The sequence below is a fragment of the Agelaius phoeniceus genome, chromosome 2 (genome assembly GCF_051311805.1).
Source record: "Agelaius phoeniceus isolate bAgePho1 chromosome 2, bAgePho1.hap1, whole genome shotgun sequence".
Lineage (NCBI taxonomy): Eukaryota > Metazoa > Chordata > Aves > Passeriformes > Icteridae > Agelaius > Agelaius phoeniceus.
Window position 1 is genome coordinate 5333603 of NC_135266.1, and position 21653 is coordinate 5355255.

At 46.8% G+C, this 21653-nt stretch overlaps 2 protein-coding genes across 7 annotated transcripts in view; both read left to right on the forward strand.

Annotated features, from left to right (window-relative positions):
* SLC37A1 (solute carrier family 37 member 1) overlaps positions 1-21653 on the forward strand; it is a 124228-nt gene that overhangs the window by 55661 nt on the left and 46914 nt on the right. The gene's annotated exons all lie outside the window — the stretch shown is intronic.
* The window catches only part of PDE9A (phosphodiesterase 9A), a 57814-nt gene that overhangs the window by 3906 nt on the left and 32255 nt on the right, over positions 1-21653 (forward strand). For 2 of the 6 annotated variants that reach the window (XM_077171191.1, XM_054654463.2), the window contains exons 2-4: positions 11937-12007; positions 14409-14486; positions 15377-15420. In XM_077171191.1, coding sequence (XP_077027306.1) covers positions 11937-12007; positions 14409-14486; positions 15377-15420 — 193 coding nt within the window. Of the gene's footprint in view, positions 1-11936; positions 12008-14408; positions 14487-15376; positions 15421-18441; positions 20308-20427; positions 20618-20729; positions 21449-21653 lie in introns of those variants that run through there. The other 4 variants (XM_077171215.1, XM_077171205.1, XM_077171197.1 and 1 more) reach the window with 4 other exon arrangements.

The window sequence follows — 21653 nt, forward strand, 5'->3', positions numbered from 1 at the left end:
AAACTCTCTTTTCCCTGCCCAGTGCTCGAAGAAGGAGTCAGAGCTCTTCACTTCTCGTTCTCAAGGTTGTTTATTGTTCCTTAGCTATAAAATTCTTTCTCCTGACCTGCTGAGGTCCATTCAGCAGGACAGTCACAGGCACTCTGCCTGCCCCAGGGCAGTGTTATCTTTTTATACTAAAAACTACGTGTACAATGTTTACAATTACTCTCCTATACCTATCACCTATGTTAGACAGTGAGCTTCTACTCTAAACCAATCTAAAAGTGCCAACATCACAGCAGAAGATGGAGGCCAAGAAGAAGAAGGAGAAAGGCTGGACATGCCCAGACTCCTCCATCTTGCCTCCTGAACCCCCATTCTAAAAACCCCAAAATCTACTTTTCCACCCTGTGATAAATTCACTGTCATTCTACTTAAACTGTCGTGGCCTGCAGATCTTCATCTAAGGTTGGTAACTTGTCCCACGGGTCATAATCAAACCCACAGGTGTTTTGGGCTCTGTGCCAGGGTCTCTGAGCCCCTGGCAGGGGTCTTGGCAGTCCAGGACAGCCAGAGGGATGTCCTGGGTTCCAACAAGGATCTTCTCAGCCAGGAGCCCATCTCCCACTTGCTTGGACACGCAGCTCCCTCTGCACTGCTCAGGAGCAGCTGGGGCTGAGCACACAGGGGCTGAATCACCTCTGTGTGCCAGCCCTGCCCTGCTGTGCTGCCAGGCCCAGGAGAGGACAGCAGGGCAAGGGGAAGAAGGCCTGGCTGTGTTCCATGTAGGATAAGGTGATCTCAACAAACCCCCATGGGCTGGGATTTCTCCTCATTCCTGGAGTGCCACTAGATGGGGTCAAGCACCCAAACCCCAAATATCCGTGAAGAAGTGCCAGATTTAAGCCAGATATTTAAGCCAGATCTGGAGTCTTATTTTCCTTCATACTGTTATTAACCCTTTGGCTGCGTTTTGAAGAAATTTTCTTACTGAGCCTGTTTTGAATTAAAAATCCACCAGGAAAAAAACCAAAAACCAACGTTCTCCAGCTCATGCCCAATCCTTTTTTCCATGGAGAAACTAGTGGGAACATTTTCTTTTGACCTTTGAGATTTAAATGGTAGCAGAGTAGAACCAGCCAGTGGCCTTATTCCCAGCAGGATGGCTTCATGGCTCCCCTTTTAAAATGTCACAGGCTAGTGGCTTTGCTTGAAGAGTTTTAAGGAGTTCATCTGAGAAAAATGTGTGTTTCAAGAGGATTTCTGTTTCCAGTGTCTTAATCAACATCATATTTGTAACAAGTATGGAAAATCAGAGAGCTACAGAGCCTGAAGTAACTGGAAAAAAAGAAGAGGACTGTTGCCTTTGTCAAGGATTCTATAAAATCACTCAATAGTATTTTCCTCAGAAAGCAAGTAAAGAATTTTGGAGTAGTTTTGCTGGTTTATTGAGTCATTCTGGATGTTAAACAGAAAATTTGCTTCTTTTTTCCTTTTTTTTTTTTCCCCTCAAAGAAATGCATTGAGTTCAAGCTTTCTGGGTGCCTACTGACCTGGCTTGTGTTGCAGGACACTGAGCCATCCACAGCCATTATCCCTCTTGGTCTGAGGTCCCCAAAGAAGAGGACAAGGCTCAGACTGAGCTTTGGGGCCGTGGTTGTTGCATCGAAGCATCAGCACACAGGAATCGCTTCTGTCACGTGAGATTTTCCTTTCAATTACAGCAGCAGCATCTGTGCTATGAATGCCCAGATTCTAGCAAAGCCAACAGATTTTTGCAAGGCTCACCAGGCTATTTTTAACCAGCAAAACTGGATTCAGATGAAGAACAAAACACGGCTGAAAAAATAATGGAGTGATGATCCCTTCGAGGCGATGAAGCGTTTTTGCATCCCCACGACTCTTTCAGCACAGCAAGGCAAGCCCATGGAGCCCATGCTGTGTCTGTTTGCACTGGGGGTTTAGGGGAACACCCTTCCAGCTGCCAAACCCCAAAGGGGTGCCCAGGATGGGGTTGATGGCAGTCAGGACATGGGCACCTCTGGGGGCTGCTCTGTGCCACATCCTGCTGGAGCACGGTGAGCTGCAGGAATGTTTTTGTGGGATCAAGGCCATTTGCTTAATGCTGGCAGAGATCTCTGGGTGTGGGAGGGAAAAGGTGGAACAGCCTGAGCCTGGCCAGGTCTTGGCTGGCTTTGGCTTTCTCACTGCAGCTGGCCCTGGTGAACTCCAACTTTACTCGTTGTAAAGCAGCACCAAATGAGCAGCAGGTTCCTTGAACTCTGTCACATTGCAGAACATTAACATTTTAAGGAGTAAAAATGGCTTCAACCCATGCTTTTAAAAATGTGAAAGATAATGTCACACATGGGCCTATCTCTCCTCTACTGCCCCTTCTCCTTCCTCCCCAGTGGGGTCTCCTCAGAGCATTTCGGGGAACAAACCATGAGCCCAGCACAGCTCTGTAATTCCAGCACAGCTCCAAAATTCTTCCACACCCATCACCCAGCAAGGCTTGTTTACTGCTGTTTATCTTTGTGAAGTCACAGTCAGTATATTGTATTTATTGCAGTTTATGTTCACACTAGTCCAGACAAAGTGTAAGTTTACCACTCTCAGTCTAACACTTTTCTCATAGGTAACTCTGGTGTTACCTACAGGTTCAGAGCAGCCAAATATAACTTATTCTCCTCATGAACAACTCTTCTGGCTCCTCACAAACAAGACAAAATCATTCTGTTTCTAGAACTGCTGCCTTAAGTTTTAGCTTTCAAATTTTCCAGATTCTGTACTTCATTAGTACAGAACTCTGAACTTCATATAAAGTGTTAGCAAGTTCTCTTTGCAGTTTAATTAGATAAAACAATCCTTTTCCAGCCCCAGAACCAAGGACACCATTGCAGCTTTAGGCCCAAAAAGTGCAAACAACAGGGAACTGAGGAGAGCAACCAGGGAGGATGGGACTGTATAACCTGGAGCTGTAATTGGACAATTAACCCCAACATGGAAATGGACCAAAACATAAAAGTGTGAAAGGTGTGACCCAGGAACCCATCCTGGGTGTAGCCCCAGCCAGGCTCTTGTACTGCCCAAGGTGCATCCTTTGAAGGCCTTTTAATAAATCCCTGCTTTATTCATTTAACTCTGTCCAGCTTCTGTTCCAGGCAGCCTCTCAAGGATCAGAACCTTCCTCATGAACTTGCTTATATGGATTCCAGTCAGCCTTTTGCTGGTCTCTCCTCAAACCTGCTTTTGCTCACTCCATTAATTAACAGTTTCCTTCTAACAGTCCTCTATTACCCACCCAGTTCCAATGTCAGACTTTAATTGTGTGAGCAGCTTGGAAACAAGCACTTTCACTCACAGCTACTGAGAACATTTGGTGCTAAAGCATCCCTATTATCCAGTTTACAAAACATTTCAAGCCTCATGCCTTCGTGTGCTGCAGGGTTAATTGCACTTAGAACTCCATTAGCAGAAAATGTGTGCCCTTCTTGTGTTAAGAAAAGCCAGAATATAGACATTTGTGTTGTTTGTTAAAGGTTGAAATAAATAGTTTTATGAAATGTGTTTATTTTTGCTGCAGGAGATAGGGAACTTCCAGCCTGGCCCCTCACAATCAGCCTTGCTGGTTCCTGGTTGTGTTCTGCCATTAATAATCAGTACTGACAGATGCAGTATTTGCAACATGTCCCTTAGTACAGTCAGTAGGTTGCACAAGTCTCTCCTGAATGTAATCTCCCTTTTTCTTTGAGCCCTAATGGCTCTAAAGATCACTGAGATGCTCCTTTGCTCCCAGTGGAAGAGCCAACCTCTGCCACGCTGCCCCTCTCAGTGACAACCTGCAGGGCTGTCCTGGCCTCACACACCTGTGGCTGCATCATGCACATTTTTCTTTCCTAAAGAGAGGAAAATCTCTTTTCCCACAGCTCTCTTTTCAGAGATGTCACAGGGGTGGGAATTGTGACTTGACACATGCCACATGCCTTGGATCCTGGTGTATCAGCTCTGTCTGGCAGCTCCTGCTTCCTAATTTAGGGCAATGTACAGGGAAAGGAATGGGATTGACCCTGGTTAACCACAAGGGAGGGATGGCTGCTCCAGGAGAGTCCTGCAGTCACTGGGGGGGCGGGTGGCATCTCCGGGGATGATTCATCCCACCCCAGAGGGGGTTTTGGGGACATGTGGGCTGATTTGGAGATTGTCCTCCTTTCCTGCTGGCAGCAGAGGGCACCTGGCAGAGAGGCACTCGAGAGAGGCTGAGCCTGGGGATGGTTAAAATCACATCAAACAAACCCCACACGGACATTTCGTGTCGAAATGAACATTCTAAGCCACGTCCCTGCTCAAAACTGTGTGAATCAGCAGGATTACAGAGCTGTGGCTTCGGGGATAAAATATCTGCCACCCTTCCCATCCCCTGTCAGAGTCAGTGTTTGAAGAGCTCGGGGGAGTTGTTTTCATTTTTGCTCAGACCCTCAGCTGAGGGCTCTGGTGTTCTCTCCCCCACACATGGACATGCACACATGCTCTGGTTTTCTGCTCTTCTCTCAGAGAAGCTCCCACTGCATCAAACAGATGGCAAATCTGGCAGCCTATTTTTAATGCTCCTAACATTCGAAGCTCAGATAAATGAGTGGTTTTCTGAATATCAGCTGTTAATTAGTGCCAGAAATAAAAAAAAAGGAGACTGAGAGTTTGGGTATAGTTGGGCTGGTGCTATGTTTGTATCTGAGTTTAAAGAATGAGAAAGCTGGAGTGTTTGTTAATATGGGATTTTAGGTAAAGCTTCTTTTGGGTATTGGGGACTATGACAGAGAGGACACCTATGGATGTTTTTTGAGGAAGATCTATTTGCTTACAGGTCGAGAAATATGAATTCCTTCCAGTGATTCCTACAGAGAGATACCTGGATTGTTCTGGATTGTTTTTCATTTCATTATGGATGACAAACACTTCTGGAAAGACAGGGAAAATCACAATGAAAAATTTCACATGAACCTTCTGCCTTAATAGTTCAAAGATCCTCCATGAAAGCTGCTCTTGCAGAAACAGCAGCGATTTTCACAGTCCATGCAAGATACATAACTGAGTTTTACTAGAATCTTTTCTGACACAGTATCCCCCATTCTCATCAGTGAAAGACTGTAATTTAGATGGTTTAAAGCCTGCAATTTGAGCCCTGACTCTGAACATTGCTCACTGAGCTGAATGAAAGACACAACCAAGTGCTAAAGTATTGAAGACAGCAGGTTGAAACCAGAAGAAATGAAGTAGAACTGGAAACTGAGGGTACACTGGCTTAAAAAATATTTTTACATTATCTATTTAGGAATTGTACTAAGGTAAAATAAAAATAATCAAACAGAAATTAAATTCTTGGAAGAATACCCAATTACAGACAGCAGATCAGAACATGATAATGTTCTGGACAGAGTTTGCTGTTTACAGAGAGGATTAGTTGTTCTGAGGATCAGATATAGAACAGAAATTGGATTTGTAAGCTGTGTTTTTACCTATCCTATCTGAAAGCAAAGTATAATGTGATTATTTGTAAACTGGTAGGCTGCAGAGCCTGTGCACAATGGTCCTTTAGTAAAATCTCCATCACAGTCCTTAATCTGAGCTCCTCTCCAAGTGGGGAAGCCAGCCCAGAGCACCAGGGCTCTTAATCCCTGCTCTTCCCAAGAGGGGTTTTAAATCCTTGTCCTAGACCAGAGGTGGATACTGTGCATTCAGGGACAATGGCTCCTTATTTCAGAAGAAAATGTTCCCAAAAAAAAAAAAAAGCAGAACTGTTTCCAGGAAAGAAACCAGTCCCACAGAATTGAGGGCCAGGCTAGGAACCAGGCATCCCATCAAACTGTGCTGTCCTACTTTGCAGTCCCTGCATGCCTCATCAAAATGTTATTTCCACTCCAAAAAGCCTCAGTCATTATTCATTCTGCTTTTCCCCCAGTTGCATCACATTGCTTCCCAAGGCACACAGAATATTGCCCTCTTAAATGGAATGGCTGCTCCTTGATCTTGATGGAAACTCCTTGGCACAAACAAGTTAAACATTCAGACAAGGCTGCTTTTCCTGTCTTTTTTTTTTTTTTCTACACGTGGTAGAATCATAGAATTGGGTTGGAAGGGACCCTTAAGGGTCTAATTCAAGCCCCTGCAATGAGCAGGGACATTTTCAAATTGATCAGGTTCCTCAGAGACCCATCCAACCTGGCCTTGAGTGTTCCCAGGGATGGGATATCCACCATCTCAGAGGTTTTGATAACAGCAGCAAGGACAGAAATATGAAATCATGTTAACTCTCAAGGGAAAAAAAAACAAAACAAACCCTGTTTGCAGATGCTGCATGACTTTCCAGGAATCCAGCATTTTCCTCCTGGCACAAGCCCAAGGGAAATGCAGATAACAGGGTTTGTATGTGGCTGATTTTCTTCCTGGCAATTAGCCATCAATCTGCAAGCTGAAGCAGAGGCCTCTGTTTCCCTTCCCCACGTGGTTTGTCACTGCTGTGACTCTGCTCAGACCTGATTTCAGTTCTGCCTTTGCTTTCAGCACCTGAGTCTCTTGTGTGTTGACTTGCAGGAGACTTTTGTGCTACCAGGCAATATCCGAGTGCCTGTATCCTCTTTTTCTTCATCCCTGGAGGTTCATCCCTGGGATTTTGGGCTGATTTGCATGATTATGCACTCTTAAAATGTGTACTATGAGGAAACCTGGAATTCCATTACAGGGAACCTTACACATGCATGATCTTAGCCCACTGCCAGAGCTGGAGGAGCTGCTGTGCTCTCCCAACTCTGGCCTCTGTTAAGCAAGATCTCAGTCTTCTCCTGAGCAAGGACATCTTCCAGCACCAGGCATGAATGCAGGGAATGAGGTCCTGTGAGTGATCTCAGCAGTGGCTTGTCACCCACAGGGTCCTAAGCAAGATGTGGGCCAGAGACAGCTGAGACAGGTCTGAAGGGAGATTAAATTTGGGGATCAAACCCCCAGACAGTGCCAGAAATGTATGATCATGGAGACTCAGGCTGAGCAGCAAAGGTTTGGGGACACCTGCCCCAGCAGGAACATCTCTGTGCTGGTGTTCACAGGGGTCCCAGCATGAGGGAAGAGATGAGAATCTTGACTCCATGTTTCAGAAGGCTGATTTATTATTTTATGATATGTATTATATTAAAAGAAAATTATATATTAAAACTATACTAAAAGAATAGAAGAAAGGATTTCATCAGAAGGCTTGAAAGGAATAGAAAGGAATGATAATAAAATCTTGTGACTGACCAGAGAGTCTGAGACAGCCGGACTGTGATTGGCCATTAATTAAAAACAACCACATGAGACCAATCCCAGATGCACCCATTGCATTCCACAGCAGCAGATAACCATTGGTTACATTTCATTTCTGAGGCCTCTCAGCTTCTCAGGAGAAAAAGATCCTAGCAAAAGGATTTTCCATAAAATATGTCTGTGACACATCTGCACAGGGCTGGGTGAGATGTTCTGTCCCCCAGTGCCAGGGCTGCCTGTCCTCAAAGCTGCAGGTCACAGGACAGCCCACGTGCCCCACACGGGTGCCACCAAAGTGTGGCCACCAGCCAAGTGTCCCCACGTTGCCTTCCTGCTGCTGCTGCTGCTGTCCCCCCAGGGGCAATGGACTGCAGGCACACAGGATTCCTGTCCTGTGCTGGCGCCATCAATAGCACCCAGGGCTGTCCTGCCATCCTCCAGACCACATTCCAGCTGTGTTCCATCAGCACAACTGGCATCTGCTGGGAGCACAGACCTGGGAACAGGAACAGGAACAATTGCACATTCCTACAGAACATTTGAGGCTGGCTGCTGGGCTTTAGAGCACAAGGGAGATGCTCAGAACAGCTCAGCAGGCTGCAAAAAAAGGAAATTTTAATAGCATGTGCTTTTTGATTAAAAAAAAACAACCAGCTGAGGACTAAGAACCATGAGATGAGTACGAAACTGCAGTGGGTGATTCACAAACCCAGTTTTAGCAAACCTAAGTAAAAATGCCAAGTATGGAAAACTGAAAAGCATGTATGGAGATGGCTCATGATCTAGTATCACAGCCTTTGTTTCTCTTCCCACTCTTTCACTACTCCACGGAGTAAAAGGAAACATTAAAATTCATCCTCAGTGTGTTGAAAGCCCCTACTGCTTTCTATGAGTCAGGCCAACTTTCTTACCTTTAATGCTCCCTAATAATTTTTTTTTATCTTTTCCTCTCCTGTCTGTCCTGGTCAATAATAATTGATTTCCAGAATAAGAAACCTCAATACCTGAAATAGCACTCCTGGCACATCACAAGCCTTTGGCCTCTGTTCAGCCACAATTAACATCATCTGCCCAGTTACTGCCTGTACCAGTTGTACTCCAATATTCTGCCAGTCAATTTCAGCAGCTATCACTCTGCCAGGATGCTGGCTTCTGCTAGGAGCAGGATTTCAGCCCTCTGTGAACTCCACTGGCTATGTTTTATTGCTTTGATTGCTTCTGTGCCTTAATAACCAAGGGTCAATCTTGACTTTTGAGACACACCCATTTCCCCAGCAGCAGGGAGTGTCCCAAAGAAGGCAGGAATGATGACTCTGACTCCATGTTCTCAGAAGGCTAATATATTATATTATATTATATTATATTATATTATATTATATTATATTATATTATATTATATTATATTATATTATATTATATTATATTATATTATATTATATTATATTATATTATATTATATTACATTACATTACATTACATTACATTACATTACATTATATTATATTACATTATATTATATTACATTACATTATATTATATTACATTACATTATATTATAGAAAGGATACTTACTGAATGCTAAAAAGATAATAATTAAAACTCGTGACTCTCTCCAGAGTCTTGACACAGCTTGGCCCCAATTGGTCAATGAGTCAAAACAACTCACACCAGAATCCAATCAGGCAATCATCTGTGGGCAAACAATCTCCAAACACATTTCACATGAGCAAAACACAGGAGAATGAGATAAGAATTGTTTTCCTTTTATCTGAGGCTTCTCAGCTTGCCAGGAGAAAAATCCTGGGCAAAGGGACTTTTTCAGAGAATGTGAATGCCACATGAAGGTTTTGTGGAGATATTGCCTGGAGTAATTTCACTGTTCTGGGGCAGAACACAGGGAAAGTGGGTGTGAGTGTAGGTGTGGGTCACAGCCACCTCTAGAAGTGACCACCACCATCCTCCTCAGTGCCACAAAACCCCTGATGCTTTGCTCAGGAGTGAGAAGGCTCCTCCCCACCAGTGAAAACTGAAAGCTGGAGCTGGAGCTTTGCTGAAGTGTCTGTGCACCCCCAGGGCAAGCCAGGCCTTGCTGTGCTGTCCAGACTGTCCTGGTACTTCAGGCTGGCATGCCCTGATCCCTGAGCAGGCTTTAGCAGCAGAGCACACCCTGGGGTCTCCCAAAACTCCCCCATTTCCAGTGGCAGAGCTCTGGCTGGCAGCCTGTGACACCTCCAGGTGAGGGACTTCCCCTGCAGCCTGAAGGGCACCTTGGAGGAGCAGGGGAACCATTGCTGTGACAATTTAGGAATTAAAGCACCTGAAAGTCAAGGCTGACATGGTGAAGCTGCAGGCTTAATTACCTCCTGGCACCTACACCTTTCAGAGGAGGCTTTAATTAGATGATGATTGTAATTTTTCCAGTGTGGTCCTCACTGAACACACAGGGCCTGCTCAGTCTGGGAGGGTGGCTGCAGCCCCCCTGTCTCCTCCCAGCTGTCATCCCAGGTGACACATTCCTTATTTCCTAGGTCACCAGCCTCCAGGTTGCTCTGTGGGCATGCACACCCCTCATGCCTGTGGTGGGTGGCCACAGAAACTGTGCCTGAGAATGTGGGGTGGTTGTGAGGGGTGGAAAATCGCATTTCTGACACTCACAGGGAGAGGAGAACTTTGACCTTGATGTCCCTGATCATCTGCAAAATGCAAATTTCTTGTTCCTCCTGAGTTTTGCCATTAGGCCAGTCTCCACAAGTGCCTTTGAGCTGCTGCATCCTGAGCCCAGAGGCTCTGGGGCTCTTTTCCTGTGGGATGTGAGAGGAGAGGGCTGCAGGGCTGGGCAGGGAAGCTGCCCCTCTCCACACCACTGCTCCCCCCTGCCATCCCATCAACACCAGCAGCCTCTGGACAAACCATCCCCACTGGATAAACCATCCCCACTGGATAAACCACCCCCACTAGACAAACCATTCCCACTGGATAAACCACCCCCACTGGATAAACCATCCCCACTGGATAAACCACCCCCACTAGACAAACCATCCCCATTGGATAAACCATCCCCATTGGATAAACCACCCCCACTGGATAAACCATCCCCGCTGGATAAACCACCCCCACTGGATAAACCGCCCCCACTGCATAAACCATCCCCATTGGATAAACCACCCCCACTGAACAAACCATCCCCACTAGACAAACTATTCCCACTGGACAAACCATCCCCATTGGATAAACCATCCCCACTGGATAAACCACCCCGGCTGTTCGTTGCTGTTCCTGGCTTTCAGGAGAGTCTGGCTGCAATGAGGCATTTAATTTCCATGGCAGGTTCAAAGCTCCACCATAGTCACTGAGAGGAGCTCAGAGTTGCTCTGAGGAAAGGGGCACAACACTGGCAGAAGCATTCAAGCCCCATCCTTCATTCTCATGTCTGCAATTTATTTTTATTCCACCCACACTTGCTTTTTTTCACTGGCAGCAGAGATCCTTTTCAATGGCTCTTTTCCCCAATAAATCCACTAGGAACCAGATTTTGGTTTAGAGCACTGGAAGATTCAATAGTGCAACGTGCACCCAACAGAGGAGACGTGGGTTTGGATTGGGAGCAACCTCAGGGACCTCAGTCACAAGGACAGACATCCTACAAACACACATTTATTGGAATAGGACACTCCTCATGCAGAGTGCTGCTGTTGAATTCTTGAGTGTTTTTCTTTCAGAGGCAGTGTGCTGTCTCTTAATCCAACAAGACATCAAATTAGGACTCCTGGGTTCTGTTTCTGGCCTGCCACTCACCCATGATAAGATACAGGGCAAGTTATTTAACAAGCTTTAGATTACAGAGTTTAAATATTGCACTGGGGCGTAGTGAGACTGATGGGAAGTGCTGTAATGGTATCATTAAAGTGTTTTCTGACTGCAGAAGAAGCTGGGAGGACCATGACCTACAAGTCCTGATGGACAGAGGAGTCTTGGGGAAAATTGTGGCTGGGATTGTTTCACTGAAGGCACAGGAATAGCAAGAATGGAAAAATGGGATCAGGCATGTGCTGCTCAGTCTTGTCTGCACTTGGACTGCCTGGTGTGTGTGGAAGGGTGGGAGGATGAAGAGTGTTTGGGGAGATGGGAAGGTAACAGTGGCAAATTTTGTAATTCCAGGTCTGGCTTCTGACCTAACAACAGGAACATCTGACAGTCAGTAGGAATTTTGGCACAAGCTCCGCTCACTTTCAACCTAGTATAAGCTGGTGTGGTCCAAAAAGCAGTGCCCTTTTATACCATCCCAGGGCCTGCCCAAATCTGGACATTTTTTCTTCCTAAATCCAGGCTCTTACACTCTTTAATTTACAGTTGTTTTCATCCCACAGCAGCACTGCATTTTGAGGAAGCCCCTGCTCTCAGCTCACACAGGTTACTGTTCCACTTCTCAACAGCACTTAGGTCTCCAGAGCTTGCTTGTTTTATTGACAAAGACACAGGTATTACACAGGAGCAGAGAAAGATTCCAGCTCACAAATCAAACCAGATAATTGAAATCACAGACTGTGCCTTAAAATCAGCCCAGTGCATGCCTGAACAGGATTCATATCTCTGTGGGAACTAACCATCCTTTCTCTTTTTCTTCATGTTTTTCCCTCTGCTGCTGTTTCCTTTGGAAGGTGATCTTCAGTAAATACTGCAATTCCAAAGACATTATGGACCTTTGCTGCATTGCAACAGGGCTACCGAGGTGGGTCTATCATTTGTGACATTCATTTCACTTTTGTTTCTTTCCTTTGGGAGCAATTTAAAGACAGGCCCCAAATGATTTATTTAGCTGCTATTCAGGCTTGTCTCTTGTTGCAGTCAGCTGGAAGAAGAAACTGGGGCAATCAAGAGCTGGAAAATGTGGAGGCAGGGAATTGAGCCACCTCGGTGTTGGCTGCACATGAGGAACAGAGTGGAATGGAGTAGAACAGAGGAGAAATAGTCTAAAATAAAAGCAATTGAAGAAAAACAGGCCTGAGTACACACAGGTTGGGCACAACTACCACTTATATCTCTGTGATACATTTCTGCCCATATTGCGTGAAATGCAGGCACTTGTTTAGAACCTCTTTTTTAGGGAAAAAACTGGGGCTAACAAGAAGTATTGCCACCAGGTAATGAGCTTTCTCTTTGGGTGTTTTAAAATCTAATCCCAGCTATGGGATAGTCAAACACAAAGCACCCCAGCTGAACCATTTTATAGAGCATAAATATCTCCAAATCCATTGCCCAGGCCACGCATTTCCTAATTTATGTTGTCTCACAAAGTCCCTGTATCCCTCCTGCTGTGATTTTCCATTTAGGGAAAATCCAAATAGGATTTGTTCCCTTCAACCTCAAGAGCAGTATCCAGCTGAAACCTCAGTGCTGAGAGGGGTCCAGGGTCACAGGAGGGTGTGTGGGAAAGACTGGGATGTGGTGGATGGTGTAACATCCATCCATCCATCCATCCATCCATCAACTCTGGAAACCCAGGGCACTGGGAATATTCCTCTGTCTGCTCTGGGGTGCCCTGACCCCCAGGGGAGCACTGACTCTGACCCTCATTCATGGAGAAAGTTTCCTAAACTTCAAGATAGACCAGAATCCACAAAAGTGTGCAATAGATTATAGAGAGCAGTGTAGGTGCATCACTTGGTGAGAAATTGAGGTTTTGGGGTTTTTAGTATGTTGTGGATGGCAGCAAGATGGAGGGCACAGGGTGCTGTCCTGGGTTTCTTCTTCATGCTTCTCCTTCCTTCTTCTCCATGGGTTTGGGTGGCATTTTGTAATTGGGCGGAAAAGTCCCCATTGCAGCTCTGTGGGATCAGTTATTGGGTTAAAAGGGAAAATAATCCAGGTGTCAGTTCTTCATTGGATAGTTCAGTCTTAAAAGACCTTGGAACAAGAGATTGTTGCCATTTTGTGCCTTCTAATGAAAAGCTGCAGAACTCACAGCAGTGAGACTGTTTTACTGATAAGAAATAATAAACACCTGAGTGTGAACATGAAACACCATCTCAAGTGCCTTCAATCCAGACCTAGAGAAACCCACAAATGGGACCACCACAATCATCCATCCATCCATCCATCCATCCATCCATCCATCCATCCATCCATCCATCCATCCAACACTTCCAGGCAGTGGAGCAGGGGAGGGAAGCCCCTCAATCATCTCTAGATCCCTTAATCACCTCCAGAAGGGGGAATCTTCTGTCTCAATAAGGATCTGGAGCAGCACAGGCTGGAAGCAACAAGGCAAAGTCTTTATCTCTGGACACAAACTTTACTGTACAGGAAAAGTGCAGGAGAAAAATAAGCCAGTCTTCTAATCATGGTTTTATTGCATGACTCCAGCTCTGAGGATTGAAAGATAAAATTGAATTTGCATAAGCTGCTGGACAGAATTAATGCCCTTTGCTGTTTGTTCTATTTCCTCCTATTTGACATTAGAGAGGTTAATAACTCTCATTTTCCTGTGATGTCAAAGACTTCCACTCCATCACCCAGGAAACTTTGTTCAGCAGTTTTAATCATGCACATTCACTGCATATTTGGTATTTTATTTTCATCAGAAGATTTTCAAAGGAAAATTGCATTTCAACCAGGATCCTGGAGCCAAAGTAAACCTCCAAGGTTTACACCTGAGCCTATGAGATCACCCTCAGCACAGTAATTAAAAAAGAAAAAGACCCCATATTCAGCAAGATATTTGTTTTGTTTGTTTTGGTAAATGAGTAACTAAATAACTTCAAGACATTCATAGCACCAAAAGTCATTTCTATGGTATGAGTCAATACGTAGCTGCTGAGTCAATCTATCACAAAATACATCTTTTTTAACAGAAATTATTATTCAGTGAGTCAAGAGAATAAATGAATTAGCAGGGAGCTAGGTCTGCTCTGAGATCAAAAATTATCACCCTTCACATTTTACATGGCTGAAGCATCAAGCCTGCTCTGCCCTGGGCTTTGACTCTTTCTGCTCTGAGGTAACAGAGGTGCCAGGAGCAAGGAGAAAAGAAGCATCTGCAGGAGGGAAATGGCTCTGCATCCCATGCAGCAGTACAGAATTCCAGCTGGCATTTCCAGGCCACATAACCCTCTTTGGAACTTGCTTTCCAGGAACACCACCATCTCCCTTCTGACAGCAGACAACTGCATGGTGTCCATTGACCCCACGATGCCTGCAAACACTGAGAGGTGAGCCCTGCTGCCACCTGCTCCTCCAGGACAGGCTCAGCCCCAAGGCAAGGGCGGGGCTGCCTGCAGAAGGTTTTTGTGTGCAGTGGGAGGTGAGCAGAGGGAGGGGATGGCAGAAGGAATGTGTGCTGGCCTGTAGCGCGAGTGATGCTTGGGAAGATTTTTGGTTTTTCACAAAACTTTTACTTGTTAAAGCAGGAGTAATTGTCTTAGAGGGAAAAAATACTGCTTTTAGGTGTTCAGTGTAGAACATCTATTCCCATCCCTCTCTGTTTGCTGTCAAAGCTCTGTTGTACCCCACTCCTGATTGCTCTGCTAGGGCACAACCAGCAGATTACTGGAAAAGCAAACTCAAAGCCTGTGAAGAGTGATGAGTTCAGGTCTCTTCATTGCTGGCTTTGGCCCATATTTCATGATGACTTTTCAATGCCTTTATTGATACTGTGTGGTGCAGCCCCAGCAGCTGGGAGGGAGCTCCTGCACAGGACAGTGCCCAAACACAGGGCAAAAAGAGGTTGTGGCTGTCACACCCCTGGGTGTGTCCAAAGCCAGGCTGGACAGGGCTCTGAGCAGCCTGGGGTGCTGGAGGGTGTCCCTGGCCATGGCAAGGGGCTGGGACTGGAGGATTTTTAAAGTCTCTTCCAACCCAAGTTCTATGGTTCAATGATTCTGTTTCTAAATCAGAGAATCTAATCACTCTGTTTCTAAATTCCCTGTAAATCAGAGGGTTGTGTGTTCAGAAAAAATGCCCATTGCTTACTCAAACTCACAGGTTTTAAGAGAGCTTGGAATATCTTCAGATAGTTCTTTGTACTTCTCAGGGAGCACAGATGTGCAATACAAACTGCATTTTGAGTGTTGCTAACATCAACCCTCTGTGGCTCTTCCAGGTCTCCATACAAAGTGATACCAGTTATGACTGAGCAGCTCTCAGGTAAAATGACCCTTTTGAGCTGAATTAAGTAAAGCTGAATTTGCAAACATTTGCATGTGGAAATTATGTGGCCATGAGGCAAAAACCCGAAGATGTCAGTGGCATGGTTGTAGCTGCAGCAGAATAAGAAGTGTTTGATCAGTGTTCTGCAGGAAAGCTGAAAAAATGCGCCTGAATTTCAATGAATTTGAGGATCAGGTGAATGGCTGAGTGCAGGGAGCTTTGCCTTGCTCTGGTCTGACTCAGCACTCCTGATGGCCTGGGGAAAGCCTTGCATGGAGCAGTGGGGGTTTTTCAGGCAAGAAAAATGAAAGTCTGTTCTCCAATGTTTTGTTAAACCTGCCCATTCCTCTGCTGGAAAGCTGAGCACAACGTTTGAGCCTCGTGTTATTTCCAAATGACTGAGGAGAGAACATAATTTCTGTTGTGGGCAATGGTAGCACTAAGTGTGATAAATATTTAAATTCACCTGACAAGATTAAAGAGGGCCTGGGTGAAAGAACACATCTGGAGCACATTCCCCAGCCCCAGGCAGGGCTGGAGTGCCTCCTCTCCCACTTCTCTTTGCTGTTCAGTACCACACTGGAGCAGAACTTTGGCTTGGGGCAATTCCTGTGAGCATCTGGCTCGTGGTTTCTCTCATCTGTGCAGCTGCAGAGTCTCCTGCCACTCACATCAGGGCACTCTGGAGCCACAGGGAGAGGCTGGCAGGGCTGCAGCAGGAGAGGGGACATCAGCTGGGGACACTCCTTGGAGCAGTCAAGGGGGAAGATAGGAGAGACAAAGGGCAAGAGGCTGTGACTGTCCTGGAAACACAGAACAGGAGTGAGACAGAAAGCCTGGGGCTGGAAAAAGTGCTGTGCAGGAGTGGGTGAGTTTGTTGGGACAGGAGAGATGATGTTTTGGTGCTCCTACCTCATCTTCTGGCTTAGGGTTCTGAATTATGGATGGAAACAGAGTGTCTGACAGCACCGTGCCCTCTAGAAGGGGAGGCACAGGGGACTGAGGCTGCTCCCTGAGGCATCTGCCTTGGCAGAAACATCTGGAAAGGAGGATGTGGGGAGGACACAGAGGCAACAGCAGGGAGATTGTGCAGGGAGCAAAGGTGAACAGAGAGTACAGAGGGTAGGGAACAGGGAAGAGCCACAGTGAGATTTGTGAGAAGCCATAAACAAATCCCGTGCCGGTGATTGCCAGGAGGAGGGAGTCACAGCCAGGGACATGTGTGACTGCACAGGGGAAGGAGCTGTCTGCCAAAGTGCTTCCTTATTGTGACAAACCCTGCTGCTGCAGCAGCAGCATCACCCTCCTGGCCTGGGAGCACCCAGTTTGCATTATCACAGGAGAAAAGGTGGGGACACACGTGGCTCTGTGTCCCTGCTGCTGTGAGTAACCAACGGCCCCATGGCAGAGAAATGGGGCCAGCAGGGAATGCCACTGAGTTATACCAGCTGGGAAGCTGATTGAGAGGGGCTTTCTAGAAAATACACTCCTTTTTGAATGTATTTTTGTTATTCCCCTAACATGAAGCTAGCAGTATATTTTTATAGGAGCGTGGATGACTTTTCACACTCTCCCAAGGCACTCATTTTTCATCCCCAGCTGACAGCACATGGCTCTGCTTTGTGCAGAGCACAGCTCACTGTGTCAGCAAGATCTCTCTTCACTCCCTGCATTTCATAAAACAAGGATTTCCAAAGATCCCAGCTGAAAAGGGCAAGAAAAATTCTGGCCATAGATTGTCAAAACACAAGACAGAGTCTGCTGTGGAAAGAGGAAGAAAGTTGAGCTGAGTGTGATGGAACTAATGTTCCTTGGTATCTTTTTCTCTTTCACATGGCTTGTCATTAATCTTAAGCATTCCTGACATTTTGCTGACAGTAGGAAGAATAAACAGAGTGGGAAATTGTTCCTTTTCATTAAAAGAAAAAAAATAAAAAACCAACCCAGCTCTGTTCTTTTCTTCACTTCTCACACAACTCTGCCTGCATCACTCTGCCTCCCAAAGCAGCTCATCCAAAAAGGGGGTCACCCCAATTTTCACAGTGGTGGGAGGTAATGCACCTCTTCCAGCAGCCTCCCAGGCAGCTGCAGGAGAATGACACAGGGAACAGAGGCTGTAAAAGGTGGGACTGGGAAATATAATCCTTAGGGAGGAAAAACATAAGCAGTGGCTGCTATCCAGCAGAGGAGATATCCACTGGAGTCCTGCTAAGGAACAGTTCTTCATTTCCTGGCCACAGCCATGGGAGAGGGCTGGAAATGAAAGCATTAATATTCCAGAGAGTGTGGGATGCAGCAGCCATGGATGTGCCAGGGGTCAGCTGTCTGCAAGTGCTGGGACTAGGGTGAGGATCAGGATCAGGATCAGGGTTAGGGTTAGGGGAGGCCTGAGCTGGCTGGCTCTGAGCCTGTGAAGCTGCTGGATCACACCCTGTCCCTCCTCCTATGGCCTTGGAGCAGAAGATTCATGGCTATCCATGCAGAGCATCAAAACCCCTGTGGCAAACCCTTTTCTCTGTGGTATTTTAATTTCCAAGCCCATTGAATGAGGATCCTCTCCCTCCCCCCAGCAGAAGGGCTCTGGTCTGTGTCCCCCTGGTGGAACTGGCTCACAACTCACAAATTGATGGCTGTGTTGTTGCTCTAATTAGTGGGGTTCAGGCACTTCTAGATTTGACAGGGGTGACAATTAAATGAACAAACCCTATTAGCAGCACCCTCTTGAGGGATAAAATTGAAATCTGCTGCGTTTCTGATAGTGCAGAGAAAAGGAGCTGTTGTGGAGTCAAAAGTGGTCCTGACAGGACAGGAAAACATTCTCAGGAAATTTCCTACTGCTCCAGAGTTAGGGCAGCAAAGCCCAGTAGTGGCTGCACTGGGATGATTTTCCCCCTGGATGATTCAGTACCTGAGATCTTGTGTGGTTTGGTATTGGTAAAATGACAGAAACTTGCCACTTTGTCTAAATCTTCTTATTCTGGCATCTCTCTCTTCTCCTTTTGGAGTCTTGCTCATGCTCTCAGCTCAGGCAAGACTGAGGAGGCAGAGACTGGGAGAAAAAAATCCTCCTCCCACTGCTGCTCCATGCATTGGGATGTGGCCAATCCTTTAGGATTGCTCACCTGATGGGGAATTTGCATGCAACAGCCCAAATTAACCTGAGCTGCGAATTACATGAATCTGGGGCTCCATGTGACAGATTCATGGATGTGGGCTTGGGCTTAAAATTCACCCCTTCCCAAGGCTTTTGTCCACCTGGCTGCTTGTGGGGTTATTTTAATTCCTCTGAATTAAAACAGAGCAAACCACAGAAAGTGAGATGCAGACAGAAGCCTGAGCCAGAAGCAGAAGCATTTGTGAGAAACAGGGCAGGAATTCACCAGCCTGATGCTGGCGAGGAAAGGGAGATGCCCGTGCCCTCCCAGCCTTGCTTGGCCAAAGCAGAAAAACCAGGGGGAATCCAAGCCACCCCCCCAGCCCCAGGGACTCCCTGCCCACAGCCTGTTGAGGCTGGCAGGGTGGCGGAGCCTGGCAGGGTGGCAGAGCCTGGCAGGGTGGCAAAGGGAGCCACCAGAGCGGGAGGATGGAGGCTCTCGCTGGCCGTGATCCCAGAGGGTGAGAGGGCACAGGAAGAGGTTCTGTGAGCAGGGTGGTGGAGGCAGAGGGTGCCTGCCAGTGGGTAATAACCCATCTGTGCCAGGACAGCTCACCTGAGCTGCTCAGCGTGCCCCTGGTGCCAGGCTGGCAGGGAATTCGGGCTCTCCCTGCCAGCCTCCCCCCGGCCGCGGCGGGGGCGCAGGAAAAACGCTGCTGCCAAATTCCCCCACGCCTGCCTTCCTCCCAGAACCTGCTGGGCACCAGGCAGAGCAGCTCCTCTCTCCACCGTGTCCTGGCCAAGCTCCCTGCTGGGCTTGGCAGAGGCCATAGGGCAAAGAGCAGGAGTGGCTGTGCCCAGCAGGGCACAGAGCCCTGGGCAGCCTGGGGGAGCCTCAGCTCTGCCCAGCATTAACCACTGCAGCATCCTCTGGGGGGTTCTGGCTGTCATTTGTCAGCTGCAAATCAGCCAGGGTGCTGTGCAAAAACCTGACTTGCTGAGCACCTGCATCTGTAAATATTGCTCGTTTGAAATGAGGGGTGAAGAAAGGGGAATTTTTTTGGGGTTGCTGCAACAGGACCCTCAGTAAAGCACCCAGAGCTGCTGCCAGTGCTGCTTGCAGCAGGATTTCCTTTTCAGAGAGGGAATTGCAGCAAAACAAAGGAAGCAATCCGAGGGAAAAGGTGTCTGTGTGAACCTGGAGCTTCAGCCCTGCCCAGAGATATAAAAAAGTAAGGCAGAGGGTAATGAAGGGAGCAAAAGTACACCTGGCCCTCCTATTTTACAAAGGAGGGGACAAACAAGACTAAATTATGTCAGAACAGTGTCTTGTTTTCTTCAGAACTGAGGGTTACCAGAGGTCTTCCCCTCAGAAAGGAGCAGGGCAGAGAAATGGATCTTTGTCTCTTTAAGATGAGGCGAGCTGCCACTCTTAGTCATATATCTTTACTGCACCCTAGGGTTATAAAAACATACATCTTCATTTTGAAAGTCTTTTATTACATCCATAAACATCAGATTGCAGCTGACTGTTCCCTGGATGGGAATTTCTTAGTACTCCAGTGAGTTTTGACAGGGGGAGGGAGTGAAAGTAAGATTGTTGGGGTTTGGTTTTTTGGTTGTTTTTTTTTTTTTGCTGGAACAGTGTTTATAGGGAACTTGTCAGTCTCTGGCACGCTCCAGCCACTGTCAGAGGGCTGAGCAGCATCGAAGGGAGAGGACAGGGGTTTCTCTGCTTTCCCTGCTTGTTTTCCCTGTTGGATTCTGTGCCATCCCAGGTGCTGCCCACGGTAAGTTTTCCTCCTCTCTTAAACAGGACGCGGCGTTTGCTTTGTTTCAGCGCTTGGGTTTTGTGAGAAAACTGGAAAATGGGTCTCTGTGAGAAGAAGCAATTTCTGTTTTCTCTGCTAGCCACTCTGCTGGGAGCTGGAGGGGAGGGAAAAAGGGGGAAAAAAGAGGGAATTAGATCTGAGACTTTCAGAGCACAGAATGCTTGCTCCAGTTTTGAGGGGTAACAGGCAAATTGTTTTGACTGGTGATGTGAATGCTCTTGACTGCTGATGTCTCTAATACCCGAGGAACTGCAAATCCTTTCAACAGGTACAAGAGCTGTTAGTTAGAAATAAATGGTAAATGCTGGGCTCTATTTCCATCCCATGTGTTTTGCCTGGGTGATTGCACTTGTGATGTTTTGTGTTCCCTCGGGGAAGGACAAGAACTATCTGCAGAAATGCCATGGGGTGTTTCTGTGTGGGTATAAATAGGTGTTCTGAGATCTGCAGTGTGTTTCTAGTGCACTCAGTGCTTCCTTTCCTTGAGCATTCCTGCATTTCCAGTACAGGAATCACTGCAGCACTTTGGGGCAGTCGGCATTAGCTGCTGGGGCAAAGAGGGAACAGTCCCAAAACAGCATCTCAGGGCTCAGCAAAGGTGATTTGGGCTTCCCCTTTCTCTGTGGACATGCTAAAAGATGGGAAAACCTTGCTATCATGCTTCTTCCTTCCTAAAGTGTGCTGTCCCTTGAAATCTAGGGTCCTGCTTTGAGAGATTGTTTGCTTTTCCTTGTGTTGAGAATTGCAATCCTGTGATTTTCTTGGGAAGAGGCTGGGGCTTCATCAGGCTGACTTTCCCGAGCCAGCAGAAGATCCTGAGAGCCCACGAGGGCTCCCAGCGTGGAGGAACTCAGGGAACAATGGGATCTTGACAGGATCCCTGTGGCAGCTCCGTCCAGGCTGTGTTCTCAAGGGAAAAGGGGCTGGGAAAGTTGTACCCTGCTGTGCCCATCCCACAAACCAGGAAGGGCAGAGCTCATTCTGCAGGGACAGCACTTTGTCATCTCGTGTTTGTCTGGAGTTTATGCAAGGCAGCTCAATCCTCAGGCATTTGCACCAGGAAAAAAAAAATAAATGGTCTCCAGGATAAGACTGAAAGGCAGGCTGGGTTTTATTTAGTGTTCATGGGCTCTGGGGCTGTTCATGGGCTGTGGGGCTGTTCATGGGCTGTGGGGTTCTTCATGAGCTGTGAGGCTGTTCATGGACTGTGGGGTTGTTCATGGATTGTGGAGCTGTTCATGGGCTAGGGGATTGTTCATGGGCTGTGGGGTTGTTCATGGTCTATGGGATTGTTCATGAGCTGT